Source organism: Mustela erminea, chromosome 5 (genome assembly GCF_009829155.1).
Source record: "Mustela erminea isolate mMusErm1 chromosome 5, mMusErm1.Pri, whole genome shotgun sequence".
Classification (NCBI taxonomy): Eukaryota; Metazoa; Chordata; class Mammalia; order Carnivora; family Mustelidae; genus Mustela; species Mustela erminea.
In genome coordinates this window covers 63,849,028-63,866,061 of record NC_045618.1, presented here as the reverse complement: position 1 = coordinate 63,866,061, position 17,034 = coordinate 63,849,028, and the positions used below count along the sequence as shown (strand labels likewise).

The following is a 17,034-nucleotide window of genomic DNA, read 5'->3' as shown; positions in this document are numbered from 1 at the left end:
GGGTTGGCATCAGAGATATTTTAATATGGGTAAAGGGACTTGTCACACACGAATGGATAAAGACTAAGAAGGAGATAGGAGAGCCAGTTGTGCTTTAAAGCTTGTAAGCCCAGGTGCTTCCCCTTCCCTTTCTTCTCTTTTTAAGATTTATTTTTATTTGGGGAGTGGGTAGGAGGGAGGGAAAGAAGGGAAACACAAGCAGACTGCCTGCTTAGTGTGGAGCCCTATGCAGGGCTTAATCTCACAGCCCTGAGACCATGACCCGAGTCAAAACCAAGAGTTGGACGCTTAACTGACTAAGCTACCCACGTACCCCTGGGAGTAGACCTTTCTTTGACTGTCCTCAGAATCCCAGCTCCCAGGGTAATAGGCACATGGCATTAGTGGTGGGCAGAGAGTCAGCAAATTGCTAAAAGCATAGAACTACCAGATCTAGACGTGGAGGCTGGTACTGGGCCAACTGAAACTGTTAACTTGAGTCCAAAAGCTGGATACTGGGGTGAATCTGGAGATATGCTAGGCTGAAGGGAGCGATCACACTTGACCAGGACTACAAAAGGGGTTGGATAGAGGCAGAAAACCATGTGTCTCCAGGAGAGTGTAAGCAAGATGCGGATAGAGGGTCCCGGAAGCAAGGAAGGGAGGGGAAAAGGAAGGAAGAAAGAGGCACCTGCATGTATGTATCTTCATTTAATCCTCATAAAAACCATGTAAGGCTGGTATCATAGATTCTGTTTTACTGACTTGGAAACTGAGACTCAGAGAGGTTAAGCTTCTTTCTTAATTTTGTACAACTAAGTGGCAGGCAGGATTGGACCAGGCTCCACAACCCTGCCCTTTCATATGCTCCTGGCTGCCCTGTTGCAGGGCTGGAAGTGGTCCTCACAGACCTCCAGAGCTCCCAGAACAATGTGCGGCACCACACAGACGAGATCAGCTCTGACCGCCTCCTAGTCCGCCGGGGCCAGTCCTTCAACCTCACTCTGTACTTCAGGAGCCGGGGCTTCCAGCCAGACCTGGACAATATCATCTTCGTCGTTGAGACTGGTGAGGACCCCTGAAGGTATTAGTGTGTGTGTGTGTGTGTGTGTGTGTGTGTGTGTGTGTGTGTGTGTTTGTGTGTGTGTGATGTATTTAGGGAGATTCTGGAGGGTTGAAACACAGAGCCTCTGTTCTGCTTCCCTCCCAGGACCCCTACCAGACTTGTCCAATGGGACTCGAGCCCTGTTCAGCCTAACCGGTCGTCATGGCCCCAGCCCATGGATTGCCTCTCTGGAGACTAATGGGGCCAGCTCCATGGAGGTGAGCCTGTGCGCCCCTCCTGTGGCACCTGTGGGTCGGTATCTCCTGAAAGTTCATATTGACTCTTTCCAGAGATCTGTCACAGCCTACCAGCTTGGGGAGTTCATCCTGCTCTTCAATCCCTGGTGCCCAGGTAAGGCAAGTGTCTGTGTGGGGGCCTCTTGTCTCTGCCCCCTTGTCAGTGCCACAGAGAGCCAGGCTCAAGGATTTCTAGACCCCTGTTCCTTGGCTACCAGAAACCTCCCAACTTCATGCACTCAGCATCTACTCCCAACCATCAGCATCTACTCCCAACCAACCACAAAGAGGGCGGGAGAAGTTGCTATTTATTTACTTATTTAGAATTTTAAAAACATGAGCCAAGCTGGGAGGCCTGGGTGGCTCAGTTTGTTGAGCGTCTGCATTCAGCTCAGGTCGTGATCCCCTGGTCCTGGGATGGAGTCCTACATCTGGCTCCTGGCTCAGCAGGGAGCCTGCTTCTCCCTCCCACTGCCTGCTGTTTTCCCTGCTTGTACTCTCCCTCTCTGTTAAATGAATAAATAAAATCTTAAAAAAAAAATAAGACTAGTTATCTTTACTTGAAAACTATTATAATTCAATTTGACCACTATTAACATCTACCTTTACTATAGATTTTTAAAAGATTTTATTTGTTTATTTATTTATTTATTTGAGAGAGCGAGCGTGTGTGCACGCAAGTGAGAGAGAGAACAAGGGTGGGGCTGGGCAGAGGGCAGGGGAAGAGCAGACTCCCCACTGAGCAGGGAGCCGGATGCAGGGCTTCATCCCAGGACTCCAGGATCATGACCGGAGTTGAAGGCAGGCACTTAACCAACTGAGCCACCCGGGTACCCCACCGTATATTTTAAGTTAACTTAAATTTTTTCATTATGAGTAAAATTGCATTGAGTGTGGAATGAGGTAAAGGGAAAGAAAGAAGGGAAGGGAAGGGAAGGGAGAAAAGGGAGGAAGGAAAGGCAGGGAGGGAAGGAGGAAGGAAGGGAGGGAAGGTGGGAAAGAAAGAGAGAGAGAAAGAAAGGAGGCAGGAAGGAAAGTATAAGGTGATGAGTCAAACCTTATTCCAATCTCCAAGTTCCATCTTCCAGAGGAAAATCCTGTTCACACTTTCTTGTGCAGCCTTACAAAAATGTTTTATGCTTAAATAAATATGTACTTATACATATATGCATATGTGTGTGATTATATAATCATACCACAAACGGGATTATATGGTACATAGAATGCCCTGCTTTTTTCATTCAACAATTCAATTTTGAATGTATTTTCCTATCAGTATGTCCTTTTTAATGGCTACAATTACTCCACTGTTTGGATGCACCAAATGTTTTTAACTGGTCTCCTACTTATGGGTACTTTGGCTGTTTCCAGTTTTTGTCTTAGACAAACAAAGCTACACAGAATAGCCCAGCACTACGTGTCCCCACAATCCCTGTCATCTAAATCTACCTGGGGGCAGAGTAGTTATACAGACATATAGACATGGTGTGGGCAGAATGAAGGACAAGCCAAGAGGAAAGAGTGGGAAGAAGGGCAGAAAGAGCTGATAGTAGAGAATGGGGGCTGGTGGGCTTTTGGGCAGAGATCAGACTCAACAGTCTTACTTCTTGTTAGAGGATGTCCCTTCCCCTTCCACCCCCTCATCTACTGCTCCCCCAACCTTATCCCAAGGGGGTCAGGTGAGTGATATCAGAACCTGGCTGGGGGCACCTGGGTGGCTCAGTGGGTTGAGCCACTGCTTTCGGCTCAGGTCATGATCTCAGGGTCCTGGGATCGAGGCCCGCATCAGGTTCTCTGCTCAGCAGGGAGCCTGCTTCCCCCTCTCTCTCTGCCTGCCCCTCTGCCTACTTGTGATCTCTCTCTCCATCAAATAAATAAATAAATAAAAATCTTAAAAAAGAAAGTTAATGAATTGAACTTAAAAAAAAAAAAAAAAAAAGAACCTGGCTGGAATCTAGCATCTCTAACCGCCTCCCACCACACACAGCAAGTGTCACTGAGTGGCCCAGAGCTCTCACCCATTAGCCATGTGAAAAGGCCCTGCCACTGGGTCAAGGAGGACAGTTGTCTGTCTGTTTCTATCTCTCCCTCTCTTACACACACTCCTCCTGGCCTCCAAGACTGTGGATTTCAGACTGTACTGAGGTCTCCCCTGAGCTATGAGGAGGAAAGCGATATCTTTGAGGACATTTTTTTTGTAGCTGTGCCCTATCCAGGTTCCAGGGAGTATCACTATGGGACTAGGGAGCAGTAGGGGCTGAAGTCAGGCTCAGGGGCTACCCCATGACCATGTCCAAGATATTGGCTGGGGAGCCCCACCCTGGAGTTCTGGCCACTGCTAGCCCCCACTGTGAGGAGGGATGTGTATAGTCTCAACCATGAACCCGCAGGTCTCACCACACTGGTGAAAGACCTCAATAAAATGCATCTCTCCCGGGGGTCATCCTCCACCATGCAGGCTGAGTCTGAGGAAACAAGGAGAACACTTTTACCTAAGGGTTTGGCAGTGCTTCCAGACTGTTCCAGGACACTGCAAGGGGGACACCTGTTCCCATGACCTTTGTTCGTTTATTCTCAACTTTAAAAAGATAATTTTTTTAAACATTTTTCTTTATTTATTTGACAGACAGAAATCACAAGTAGGGAGAGAGGCAGGCAGAGAGAGAGGAGGAAGCAGGCTCCCTGCTGAGCAGAGAGCCTGATGCGGGCCTTAATCCCAGGACCTTGAGATCAGGACCTGAGCCGAAGGCAGCAGCTCAACCCACTGAGCCACCCAGGCGCCCCAAAGATAATGTTTTTATATCATGAAAGTAATACGTGTTCATGCCAGAAAATCTGGAGAATAGCAATAGGAAAAAGGAAAAAAAATTACTATTAACCCCTTTTAGAATAGCCTTCAAAATCCTCTGCGTAAATGTGTTTTTAACAAACATCAATTTATGTTATAACATTATTATATAACCCATTTAATCTTAATATACCATGTGTAGATTTTGATGCCTATATATACAATTTTGTGATCTTATTTTTTTTATAGAGATTTTATTTATTTATTTGACAGAGAGAGAAGAGAGTAGGCAGAGTAGGCAGAGAGGCAGGCAGAGGGGGAGGGGGAAGCAGGCTCCTCGCCGAGCAGAGAGCCCGATGCCGGGCTCAATTCCAGGACTCCAAGATCACGACCTGAACCAAAGGCAGAGGCTCAACCCACTGAGCCGCCCAGGTGCCCCATTATGATCTTATTTTAATAGCATACAGAAGTATGGCTATTTAATCAGCTCCAAGAACCAGGCATTTAGGTTGTTTCTAGCTTTTCAGTGTCATAAACAGCACTCAGATAAACAGCTTACCATCCAAATCTCTGTGTACTTCTAAAATTTAGTCTTTAGACTAAATTCCTACAAAATGAATGAGGAGGCTACTGCCAACCCAAAAATTCTGGTTTGCTCTTTTCCAATCAGGATTAGTTGAGTGTAGCAGAAAGATCATGGAATATGGTGTCATATGAATTCTGTGCTCAAATTTCACTCTGTACTTACATGTGATTTGGACAAGTTACCACTTTGAGCCTGTTCCCTCATTCTTAAATGGGGTGAGGATGTAAATGTGCTGTGTGAACCAAGAAATTCCACCAAAGATAAATTTTTTTTCTGTTCAGCCTCATGGTTGGATTGAACCTGTGGCTGGTGTTGAGGGACTGTAGAAGGTGGGTCTCTCCAAGAACCAGCCGCCTTCTGCCCCTCTTGGTGTCATCCAGGTCCTCCCCAGACCCTTTTTTTTTTTTTATAAAGATTTTATTTATTTATTTGTTAGACAGAGAGAGCAAAGGTAAGGGCAGAAGGATAGGGATAAGCAGACTCCCTGCTAAGGCCAGAAGCTGGAGCCCTAAGCCCAGAGTGGGGCTTAATCCCAGGACCTTGAGATCATGACCTGAGCCAAAGGCAGTCTAACCAAGTGAGCCACCCAGGTACCCCCAGAGCTCAGTTTCCATGGGACTTTGTCTTCTGGGGATGGGAATGGGGCAGGAAGGGCAAAATGACTTCTTTGCTTTGTGTCCTCCCACTTTGATTCCTAGACGATTCTGTCTACTTGGACAGTGAGCCCCAGAGGCAGGAATATGTTGTGAATGATTATGGCTTCATTTACCAAGGGAACAAGAACTGGATCCGCCCATGCCCCTGGAACTATGGACAGGTGAGTCTCAGTCCTATTCACAGCTCACGGGAAGAGGGGAACAGGAGCAGGGTGGGAGGGTTCTCCTCATGCAGGGTTCACCCAAAACTGAGAAATGGGAACAGTAAGGTGTGAGATGACACTCCAGGGAGCTAGAGGAGCAGTCATAGACAGTTGGAAGATGTTCTTTGCTGATCATGTCTGGTTTGGACATCAGGATCCAAGGGGGAAGGGCAGCTAAAGGCACCCCCCCTGGAATTCCTTTGAGTATGATGATGAGGATGAAGAGACAAGAGTGATGATGGCCATGATTGTGCCTGGTTTTTGTTTGTTGAACTGTTTCCACTAGGGCCCGCTTTGCCTCTCTCACTTCAACCTCATTGCCCAGGCCACAGACTCTAGGATCAGTTCTGTCATACAGAGGTAACTTGTCCCTGAACATCTCAGGGACATGCAGCGATGCATTTCCCTCCTGGTTACTATTACCTCTTTGTTAGTTTGATATCTTTTTTCATTATAAAACTAATACCTGACTGATTAAAAAACTTTACAAGAAACATCGCAAAAATAGGTACTTGGAGTATGAAGGCCACGCTAAGCACTGTCACTAGCATGGTGTATGTTTCTCTATATTTTCTTTTCTGTGTATGTTCCAAAGCATGATTTTTAAATAAAAATTGCATTGTGTTCATCACAGTGTTTTGCAACTCCTGCCTTGATGAAAGCCTGCCTCCCACATAAAGTTCAGCCTCCAGCAGGTGCTCCAGGAAGTCCAGCACCAGGCCAGGGAAGAGGGTTCTCTCTCAACACCGTTGCCGGGAGAAGACCAGCTCCCACTGCCAGCCGGCTATTGGCTGGGAAATCCTGGGGGCTCTTGTGTCCATTTGATATGGGTTCCTCTCCTAGACCTACCCAAATCGAACTCTAACACATGTGGCTGCAGCCACACAGCCTAGGCCCCCCCAGGTGGCCATAGGTAAGATGAGATCTGGCAGCCTCAACGGGCCCCAACTGACCTCCCCAGCTCCTCACTTAGCATGGACAAATGAGGATCTGGAGAGCCCCTAGAGACAGGAGCTTATCATCATCTGTGAGCAACAGAAGTAAGCAACTGCTTCTTTCTGACCCCCCTCCCTTTCTCCTTGCCTCTTGTTTAGTGGACTCACATTGAATGCCTACTGAAGGCCAGGCCGGGTGCTAGGTGCTAGGAATGTGAACATGAATTCAATGCGGTCCCTGAGCTAATGGTGTAATGGAGACTCAGTCACATAAGCAGGTCACTTACCATGCAGTGGGTATGGCAAAGAGTGAGATGGGCACAGAAGGTTCTGGGAGACCAGGGGAGGAGCATGTGGTTGGGCATGGAGCTCTCAAGGAAGCTTCCTAGGAAGGGAGATGTTTGGACTGAGTTAGCCAAGTGAAGGAAAGTGGAGAAAATATCCCAGGCAGAGTGACACATTAGCCGAAACACAAAGGGGAGAAATGGTTTGGTCTGCTGCAACGGTTACAAGGAATCTCATTTTTGCTGAAGCAAAATGATGAGGCAGGAGGTGTTGAGCCATGAGACTGGAGAGGTAGAAGGGGGCCGGATCAGGGAAGGTCTTATGTTTAGAGGAGGTGAGAGCTTTGATTCTGAAGGCCCAGAGGACTTCAAACATTTCAAAGCAGAAAAGTGAATTGATGGAACTGTCCCCTGAGGAAGATGGGTCAAAGAAGCCTCCTAATCCTATTTATTGTCCAGTGGAAATATTACATGGGAGTAAATTCATTAATTTACTCTCATTCAACTGTGGAGTTGAATGCATGGAATCCCTACTATGTGTTGGGCACTGTGCCAGTTCTGGGGCATAGAGTTGCAAGAACAGCTGGAGAGGGGGAACCTGGTTGGCTCAGTTGGTTGAGTGTCTGCCTTTGGCTTAGGTCATGACCCGGGGTCCTGGGATTGAGTCCCACATCAGGCTCCCTGCTCAGCAGTGAGCTTGCTTCTCCCTCTACTCCCTGCTCATGCCCCACTCTCATTCAAATAAATAAATAAAACCTAAAAAAAAAAAAAAAAGAAGAACAGCTAGAGAGAGACAGAGCATATGCTCAGGCAGGGAAGACAGAACTTGCCTCCATCCTACCTGAAGCTAAAACAGGCGCAGGTTCAGAGAAAGCCTCAGATAAAGTGGCATCCATGTCAAGCCTGAAGGACAGGTCAGCCTGCCTTGGGTGGGAAGTTTCTATACCTCACATGCTATTAGTCATTCCAGAGCCCAACTGAGTCACAGGTGCCAAGGCAAGTTGGCAGCAGCACCTGAGCCACAGCTGCCAATGATGAGCTGGGTCAGCAGCTGGAGGTGGAGGATGAGGCAACATGGTTTCAGCAAGAACATCCCATGGGCTCCAGGAGTGTGGGCATTGAAAGGTGAAGAGGAAAAGGAGACTTTTTAACCAGTCAGACTCATTTTAACCAGGGATTTGATTTGTAGGATATGCAAACCCTGTGGCTTGTGACCCCAGAGCTCTCAGAGCTCTGAGACCTAGCATCTGGCTTAGGATGCACTACGTGTCTGGGCTACTGGACACAGTTACCTTCCAAACAGGTCTGCATTCCACAAACACACTCTATTTGAGAGCTGGGCGGGGTGGGTCTGAATTTCTTCCCATATCTGCCTGTGCCAATTATGGGCGCTCCGCCCCGCTGCATCTCCCCTTGTAGTTTGAAGAGAATATCATAGACATCTGCCTGGAGCTGCTAGACAAGAGCCTGAACTTCCAGATCGACCCAGCCACAGACTGTGCCCTGCGGGCAAGCCCGGTCTACCTCAGCAGAGTGGTGTGTGCCATGGTGAGCTTGGATCTGGCTCTGGCTCTGCCCACCCAGTGTGTGTCCAGAGAGGGCGGAAGCTGTGTGTGGGGTGGGGGTGCCAACTCACAGTTGCCCCCTGCAACGGAGGGATGAAGAGTCAAGAGCAGGGGCCCTCTGGCAAGGCCGATTTGGCTGAGACTGAGGACAAAAATCTGGGTAACAGGTTTTCTCAGTCGAGGTCTGAATTAGCTGAGTGTGGGCCATCACCTTGATTAATTCCAAAGTGCAATTTTTAGGGAAGGCTGAGTGTAGCTCTGGTTTGGGAAATGGTCTTGTCTTTTCGAAATTTCCTTTGCTCTGAAGGATTTTTAAGAGCTCGAAAAGCTGAGCTCTTGCTTTGATGGGGGTGGGTAGAAATAGAATATTAAACTAATTAACAGTGGAGACAAGTCAGAATGACTGGCTTCCCACCCCACCCCTTCCCTAGCAGGTCTGGAAAGTCCCACGTAAAATGAGATCAAGGAGTCTGCTGTGTTTCGGGCCCACAAACCTTGTGAGGAAGCCCACACATTACATCTTGCTGAGGAAAAGGATGCTTTTAATGCGTCTGTATGTGGTTTCTCTTCAGATCAACAGCAACGATGACAATGGGGTGCTCAATGGAAACTGGAGTGAGAATTACTTAGACGGGGTCAACCCTGCAGAGTGGACAGGAAGTGTGGCCATCCTGAAACAGTGGCATGCCGCAGGCTGCCAGCCAGTGCGCTACGGGCAGTGCTGGGTCTTTGCTGCCATCATGTGCACAGGTAGGGAGCGGAACGGGCCCCCTGGAGAAAACCCAAAGTGTTCTGGCCCACGTCATAGCCCTCTGAACCATGCTTGTTCCAGCCTTGCACAAGTCCCACCAGGGAATGTTTCAAAGGAAGTCGTTTCTGTAGAACTGTCTCATCACTGGCTTCAGGCTTCATGTGTCTGGGCTTATCTTAAAGGGTGGTTCTGAGGATGAAATTGCACCCTTCCCCACTCTTTTCTTCCTTTGGTTTTGGACAGCCTAAGAGCCTGGCTAGAAATTGTCTGGTTCCAGACAGGAATGAGATGAAAGGTCAAGTAATTAGAAAACTTACAAACTGATTATTGTCCTTTCTGAGCCTGGAGAGTGATCTTGACCTGGAAGGGAAATGTGCATCACAGTGGTGGTGTGGGCCCCATAGGGTCAGAGCAAGATGGCGGCTGAAGTAAAATGACCTTGAATTTGGAGTTGTCTCATGTTCAGCAGGTCTAGAGGCCTGACTCAGTCAAGGGAGATAGGGAATGAAGGAAAATGGGAGATCAGTTCTTCAGATAGGAAGTATATGTTACACTAGTAGAAGAAAATCTAAAAATTATGTATGGGAGGTGGGGGTGTCTGGATGGCTCAGTTAATCAAACATCCGACTCTTGATTTCAGGTCAGGTCATGATCCCGGGGTCATGAGATTGAGGCCTGGAGAGATGGCTCTGTGCCCAGCAGGGAGTCTGTTTGAGATTCTCTCTCTCTCCTTCTGCCACCAACACTCCCCACACCCTGCTTGGGCTCCCATACTTGCTCGCTCTCTCTCTCTCTCAAATAAAAAATAAATAAATCTTTTTTAAAATTAAAAAATAAAATAAATAAAAATATGTAATGGAGAAGGAAAGCCGATGGAAGTTGATTTGTAGGTGGCAAGAGGAGCAAGCAGAAGGAAGTGGGGAGTGGTGAATCTTGAGGCAACTGATACCTGGAAATGACTCACATATTAGACATAGCAGGAGGAAGCCTTCTGCCTCACCCAGGGCCCAACCTGCTACTGGTCCTGACCTTCACCCTGCCCCCCCCCATGCCTAGGCTAGCTCTCAGCCTCTAGGCATGCATATCTGTGTGCCTGACTTGGGTCATGGTCAGGAAACTCTTACTCTTTTTAGCTGGGAAAAGAGGCCAAATAACTACTTTTGCTCAGAGCACCCTCTATTCCAACCCAGGAATGTTAGTGTTCCTTGAGGGCTCAGGCCTTTCATGTAGATATTCCCTATATGACAGGGGCACCTAGGTGGCATAGTTGGTTAAGCATCCGACTTTTGGTTTCAGTTCAGGTCATGATCTCAGAGTCATGAGATGGAGCCCCGCATCAGGCTCTGTGCTCACAGTGGTGTCTGCTTAAGATTCTCTCTCTCTCTCACTCTCCTTTCTCCCCTCCCCACTGTGTTCTCAGTCCCTCTCTAAAATAAATACATAAATCTTAAAAACAACAACGACGAAGTTCCCTGCATTGCAAAACCTGGTGCAGTCTGTGTGCTTATGTGTGCTAAGCCCATCTCTGGACTCTTGGGGAAGCCTAGGGACACCCCCGTGCCTTGATGCTTGGGAGCAAGTGCCAGGCCTCTGGCCAAGGGTACAAGGAAGTTTCTGCAAACACCCACAGAGGATGACTTCATGGGTTGATGAGGAAGAAGTCCTGAGCTCTTCCTCCTCTGCCACTGCGGAGCCGCACCTTGACTCGGAGGCTTCGATTGCTCAGGGACAGGAAACCAGAAATTCAATAGCTTTGATATCGGGGAACCACAGAGTTATGGGCGAACGGGGGTGTCTGAGTCATCCAGGGAGCAGACACAGGACTGGCAGGCAGAGGATGGATTACTCTTGGGCATGATGGAGAGGGAACTTTCCTCCGCATGGAAAAACCTAGAGGGGAATGGGCTGGGTCTGTGTGTGTGAGGACGGAGAGGACTAGGGCTTTGGGTGTGGTTGTCTGGAACTGGGTGATGAGAGGGGTGGAGCCAGTAAATGGAGATTATGCAAGGAGAGCAAGCCAATTAAAATGTTTATGAGAATCATGGCCCCTTAGTGACCTGCGAAGCAAAGGGTTGGGCAAAGTGGGTCAAATGTGACTTGATCCAACTATAGCTCAAGCAGCAGCAGCCTTCCCCAAAAGGGCCACTGTGGGGTATATTAATAAGTGCATCTGTTTGAAAAATTGATTTTTTCATTCAGCCACACTTATTGAGTCTTTATTCTATGCTAGGTATGGTGCTTTAAGTACTCTTGGATACAAAGTTGAGTAAGACCTAGCCTTTATCAAATCCCAGGACTTAACAAATTCCTTAGCTCAATATAGCTGCCAAAGCACATTTGTTGTTAGTATTGTTATTTTACACTCACAATAGCTGTCATTTACTGGGGACCTCTTTAGTGCCAGGCACCGTGCTAAAATCTTGACAACCTAAATGGTGAGGCATGTGGACTCTGGAGGCAGGCTGCTTGGGTTCAAATACCAGCACTACCATCAGTTGGCTGAATAGCTTTGGGCAAGTCACTTAACTTGTGCCCCAGACTTATAATGGAGAAAGTAATAGGGTTATTGGAAGAACTGAGGGAATACATATATGAAGAGTGCTAAGAATAAATAGGGCCTGGAATGTTTAGCAAGTACAGCTAGGATCACCTCGTGGGATCCCCCCAAATGACCTTAGGAGGTAGGGTCTACCATCATCATCTCCACTTTGCAGATGAGTAAACTGTGCAGCAGGGCGGGTCTCATACCCAGGTCTGGCACGCTGTGACCACTAGGCTATACTGATGCATAAACCTCACTAACAACTGCTATTTACTCAGCATCCTCTGGACTTCAGGCATATGCTGGGTACTTTCACTCAGGACCACCTGCGAGGTAGCATCATCTGCAGATGAGAAAACTGAGGCTTGAAGTGACCAAGTGGCTCTTGTGTCTGACTCAGAAATGCATTCTTCCCTCTGCAGCACTGCCTCTGTTCAGAACGGCCTTTTTAAACGTCAATATATTAACTTCAACTTCCTAATGAAAAAAAATCACCAAAAGGAAAATTTGCTTGCATCAAAGATACACTTTCAATTTTTTGAACAGGTTTTTACTTTGACACTCATTTAGGTGGCTGTTATTTTAGGAATTTCAGACAAATCTCTGGCCTATCTTCTCTGCACTCCGGGCTGGCCACCCACAGCTCTTAGTCATCAGGCTTTTCCTTTTCTGGCCATCTACTCCTTGTGACAGGGAACCTGGAGAGAGTTCCAGCAGCTCCACCCCCCCCCCCATTTGTCAGGGTTCTAAGTCTGGTTCCCAGTATCATCCATCCCGGCTGCAGTTCCCAGAGTTGGGGTGGGGTTCCCTTTATCACTATGTCTCCCTCTCTCTTGCCACTCTCTATGTGGTCTGTCTTCTGTTATGCAGAAGCTGTTCAGTCAGCCCTCAGTTCTTCTTCAAGAGGAAGTGTTCGATAAATAGGTATAGATTTGGTATGTGTGGAGGAGGTTAAGTTCAGGGTCTTTCTACGTCGCCATCTTAGACCAGAACTCCTGAATTATACACTTTACAAGGGTGAATTTCATGGTATGTGAATTATATCTCAATAAAATTGGGGTTTTGTTTTTGTTTTAAAGCTAAACATCCTAGGAAGGTGCCTTGTCTGTTCCTGCCCACAGCTGCATGGGGCAGGAGCGGCAACGACTTGGAAGACATGAACTCTGACTGTGAGCAGGTCTATGGAGTATGATTCCCCTCCTCTGTAGACACCTGGGCCTAAGAGCCATGGTGGCAAGGGTGGTGGGAAATGAGGATGCTCTGTTGCTCGGGACTGGGCCCTCCTCTCTGCATCCCAAACTACCCCATCTGTATATTTTTTGTATATGGGGTCCCTACTCGTCTTGCCTTGCATATAGGATTCTCTGCTTTATACTTTATTGAACACACCCAGGCTAGATGTCCACCTAAGATTTCTTCTCACTCAGTTGTGTAGTGGCCTCTATAAAGTACCTCATTGTCTTCATTTGAATACAAGTGTTATTCTCATTGTTTTTGTTGAGCCTTTAGCTCTTACAAAAAGAACCTCAGCCAAGGTCCTGGTGTATTATTTTTGCTTCATCCTTTGGCTCAAACACAAATCTACTATTATTCTCCATTGATTTATGAGACATCTTGGGTTGTATGGAATGTTCCCTTACCAGGTTGTGGGTTAATATATGGCCAGCACCTAGAAAAATGCCTGGCACTTGATTAGCTTTACATAAATGTTAGCTATTATATTTAGTCTGATACTGTTTTAATCTCAGCCTCCAGACTCCAGAGGTCTTGCTGGGTCTCATTCACAAAGTATTTCTGGTCATCCCCTAAAATTCAGTTCACCATAATTTCAATCACTTTTTTTTTTTTTACATTATTTCCTTTCTTTGTTCCTTGGAGGGTTTAGGGTTAAATTAGTCATATTTCTCATTTCATAATATTTATCATAACAGATCTGCTCATGTCCCTTTTTATTTTATTTTATTTTATTTTATTTTATTTTATTTATTTTTTTAAATGTTTCCAGAATCTGATCACTGCTCACCATCTTCCTTGCCACCATCCTGGTACAAACCAACAACCCATCTCATTTCAACTATTGCTTCATGCCCCTTTTTAAAAAACTAAATAATTGGGGCACCTGAGTGGTTCAGTGGGTTAAAGCCTCTGCCTTCAGCTCAGCTCAGGTCATGGTCCCAGAGTCCCAGGATCGAGCCCTGCATTGGGCTCTCTGCTCAGCAGGGAGCCTGCTTCCCTTCCTCTCTCTCTGCCTGCCTCTCTGCCTACTTGTGATCTCTATCAAATAAATAAATAAAAATCTAAAAAAACCCAAAAACCTAACTAATTGGTTTTTCCTCACTTTTGTCTTATAACCCATTCCTATTCACCTCCCCCCATAAGAGGGAAACATTTTGATGTATTTATTTATTTATTTATTTATTTTTTAAAGATTTTATTTATTTATTTGACAGACAGAGATCACAAGTAGGCAGAGAGAGAGAGAGAGAGAGAGAGGGAAGCAGGCTTCCTGCGGAGCAGAGAGCCCGATGCGGGGCTCGATCCCAGGACCCTGAGATCATGACCTGAGCCGAAGGCAGCAGCCCAAACCACTGAGCCACCCAGGCGCCCCCATTTTGATGTATTTAATATGTAACATTGTCTCTGAAAGTGCTCTTACAGGAGGAAAAATATATTGTTATAGTGCAATATATTGTCCAATGTGTTTTTTGTTTTATATATTGTATTTTTCATCTTTAGAAGTTCCATTGGATCTTCTTTCTATCTTCCATTTCTCTTCTTATGTTCATGTTTTCTTTTACCTCCTCTTGAGCATATTTGTAATATTTAAAATAGCTGCTTTAAGGTCCTTGTCAGCTCATCCTATCATCTCTGTCATTTCTAGATCTAGTTCTATTGATTGACATTTTCCTGGTTATGAGTCGTATTTTCCTGCTTCTTTACATGCTTGATAATTTTATTAAGTAGACATTAATTGTTATTATTTTTTTGAGAGAGAGAGAGTGTGTGTGTGAGGAGGGAGAGGGATAGAGGGAGAAAGAGAGAGAATCTTAAGCAGGATCTACGCTCAGTGTGGAGCTTGACTGGGGCTTGATCTCACAACTCTGAGATCATGACCTACATTGAAATCAAGAGTCGCACTCTTACCCAACTGAGCCCCCGGGTGCCCCTATAGTAGATATTTTTTAGAGCAGTTTTGAGATTCATTGCCATTGCAGATAATGAAGAACAGTTCTAATATGACCTTGTGAAGGTATAGCTGAAAAATCAAGACAATATAACCTTATGGGCTTAAGGAACAAATTAAAGGCATAGGAGGGGAAGGTACTTTTCCCATATGGAAGATTTATGTGTCCAGGGAAAAATTAAAAGATGCTAAATATCATCATATTTAGATGCAGTCCCTTCAACTCTATTAGCTGAAGTTTTGTCTATATTCTTCAGTATAAACCATGGAAGGGTGGCAGCAAAGTTGACCAAATAATTTCAACAAATTGAACTGGAACTTACACTGATTTATCTTTTTTTTTTTTTAAAGATTTTATTTATTTATTTGACAGAGAGAAATCACAAGTAGACGGAGAAGCAGGCAGAGAGAGAGAGGGGGAAGCAGGCTCCCTGCCGAGCAGAGAGCCCGATGCAGGACTCAATCGCAGGACCCTGAGATCATGACCTGAGCTGAAGGCAGCGGCTTAACCCACTGAGCCACCCAGGCGCCCCTCTTTTTTTTTTTTTTTAAGATTTTATTTACTTATTTGTCAGAGATCACAAGTAGGCAGAGAGAGAGGGGAAAGCAGGCTCCCCACTAAGCAGAGAGCCCAATGTGGGGCTCAATCTCAGGACAGAGATCATGACCTGAACCAAAGGCAGAGGCTTAACCTACTAAGCCACCCAGGTGCCCCACTGATTTCTCTTTTAAATGAGAGTCACATTTCCACATAGGGGAGGTAATAGGGGAGGAGGTAATAGGGGAGCAAGGGACAGAAAAGAACTTGTGAGAAGCTACATGGCCAGTCCTGAAACAGACTCCATGGTTTTTTTTTTTTTTTAAAAGATTTTACTTATTTATTTGACAAAGATCACAAGTAGGCAGAGAGGCAGACAGAGAGAGAGAGAGAGAGAGAGAGGAGGAAGCAGGCTCCCTGCCGAGCAGAGAGCTCGATTCAGGGCTCGATCCCAGGACCCTGGGATCATGACCCGAGCCGAAGGCAGAGGCTTTAACCCACTGAGCCACCCAGGCGCCCCCAGCCTCCATGTTCTGATACACCATTGGGATGTACCAGTCAAAAATGAGCTACACTCCTTGAGGACAGGGATGTCTTTCATTTCTGTGTATGCATCTAACCCATTGCCTGGTTAATCTCAGGGGTCTGACACGTATCACTGAATGAGTGCTGAATGGCTGAATGAAGAGACATAGTAATTCATGCTGGCAGTGTGGTGTGGTGTATCCCTTGGGAAATCTGCAGCCTCCTCCCGATTCTGATATCATGCCCACCTTTGTCTAAGCATCACTGTGTGTGCGTGCAAGCATGTGCACACACAAGAAAACACACACCTCTCTTTTACGAGGGACTCAGCTCCCAAAAAATTATCACCGTAAGAATCACCTGAGTCTCATGTCAAACTGTGAGTCACTAGGACTGACAGTCTGCGGAAATCTTTTCCACAGGTTAAAGACAACTCATGTCAGCACAAATTTAATGATCATCTACTTTGTGCCCAGCATTATGCTGGAAACAAAGAAATGCAAGAAAAGTGTCCTCTGAGAGTCCTACTCCAGGGGGATGTGTGATCTGGCTGACAAGATCGACAAATGCAGGAAATCCCAGAGAGCTCCATCCATTGATAAAATATGTAGCAGTGACTGGGATTAAGTGAGAGCATGGGAAGGGAGGTTAGTGTGGTGTGAAGTAGGCAGTGAAAACTCACAGAGAAAGATGCACTGAGAATGAGCTGTTGTCTGGATGCTTGGCGAAGTTGCAGCAGTGTGGCCTGTTGCTAGAAGCATGGGGATGCTTTGAGATCAGAGAAACATGGGCTTAAATCCTGCCCCAGCTCTCCTCTTTCTGCCATGTGACCTCAACCTCTCTAAGCTTCAGGTTTCTCCTCTTTAAAGTGGGGATAACTCCAGTATTGTGGAGATAGTTTAATGAGATCATGCCTGTGCAGTGCCTGGCACTGTAATGATGGTGATGCCTTCAGCTGGCAAGGAAGACAAGCACAACTGGGGATGTGTTTAGAAGCAGCGAGATCCCTACACTGTTGGTGGGAATGCAAGCGGGTGTAGTCACTCTGGAAAACAGCACAGAGTTTCCTCAGAAAGTTGAAAATAGAGCTACCCTATGACCCAGCAATTGCAGTACTGGGTATTTACACTAAGGATACAAATGTAGTGATCCAAAGG

The 17,034-nt window shown here is 46.3% G+C and overlaps 2 protein-coding genes across 3 annotated transcripts in view; one reads left to right on the top strand and one right to left on the bottom strand.

Moving 5' to 3' along the window:
- CCNDBP1 (cyclin D1 binding protein 1) overlaps positions 1–17,034 on the bottom strand; it is a 79,514-nt gene that overhangs the window by 12,587 nt on the left and 49,893 nt on the right. The gene's annotated exons all lie outside the window — the stretch shown is intronic.
- Positions 1–17,034, top strand: part of TGM5 (transglutaminase 5) — a 32,803-nt gene that overhangs the window by 5,377 nt on the left and 10,392 nt on the right. Inside the window, exons 2-6 of one of the 2 annotated variants that reach the window (XM_032343467.1) lie at positions 868–1,047; positions 1,190–1,435; positions 5,393–5,511; positions 8,192–8,320; positions 8,910–9,087. In XM_032343467.1, coding sequence (XP_032199358.1) covers positions 868–1,047; positions 1,190–1,435; positions 5,393–5,511; positions 8,192–8,320; positions 8,910–9,087 — 852 coding nt within the window. Of the gene's footprint in view, positions 1–867; positions 1,064–1,189; positions 1,436–5,392; positions 5,512–8,191; positions 8,321–8,909; positions 9,088–17,034 lie in introns of those variants that run through there. The other variant, XM_032343468.1, reaches the window with a different exon arrangement.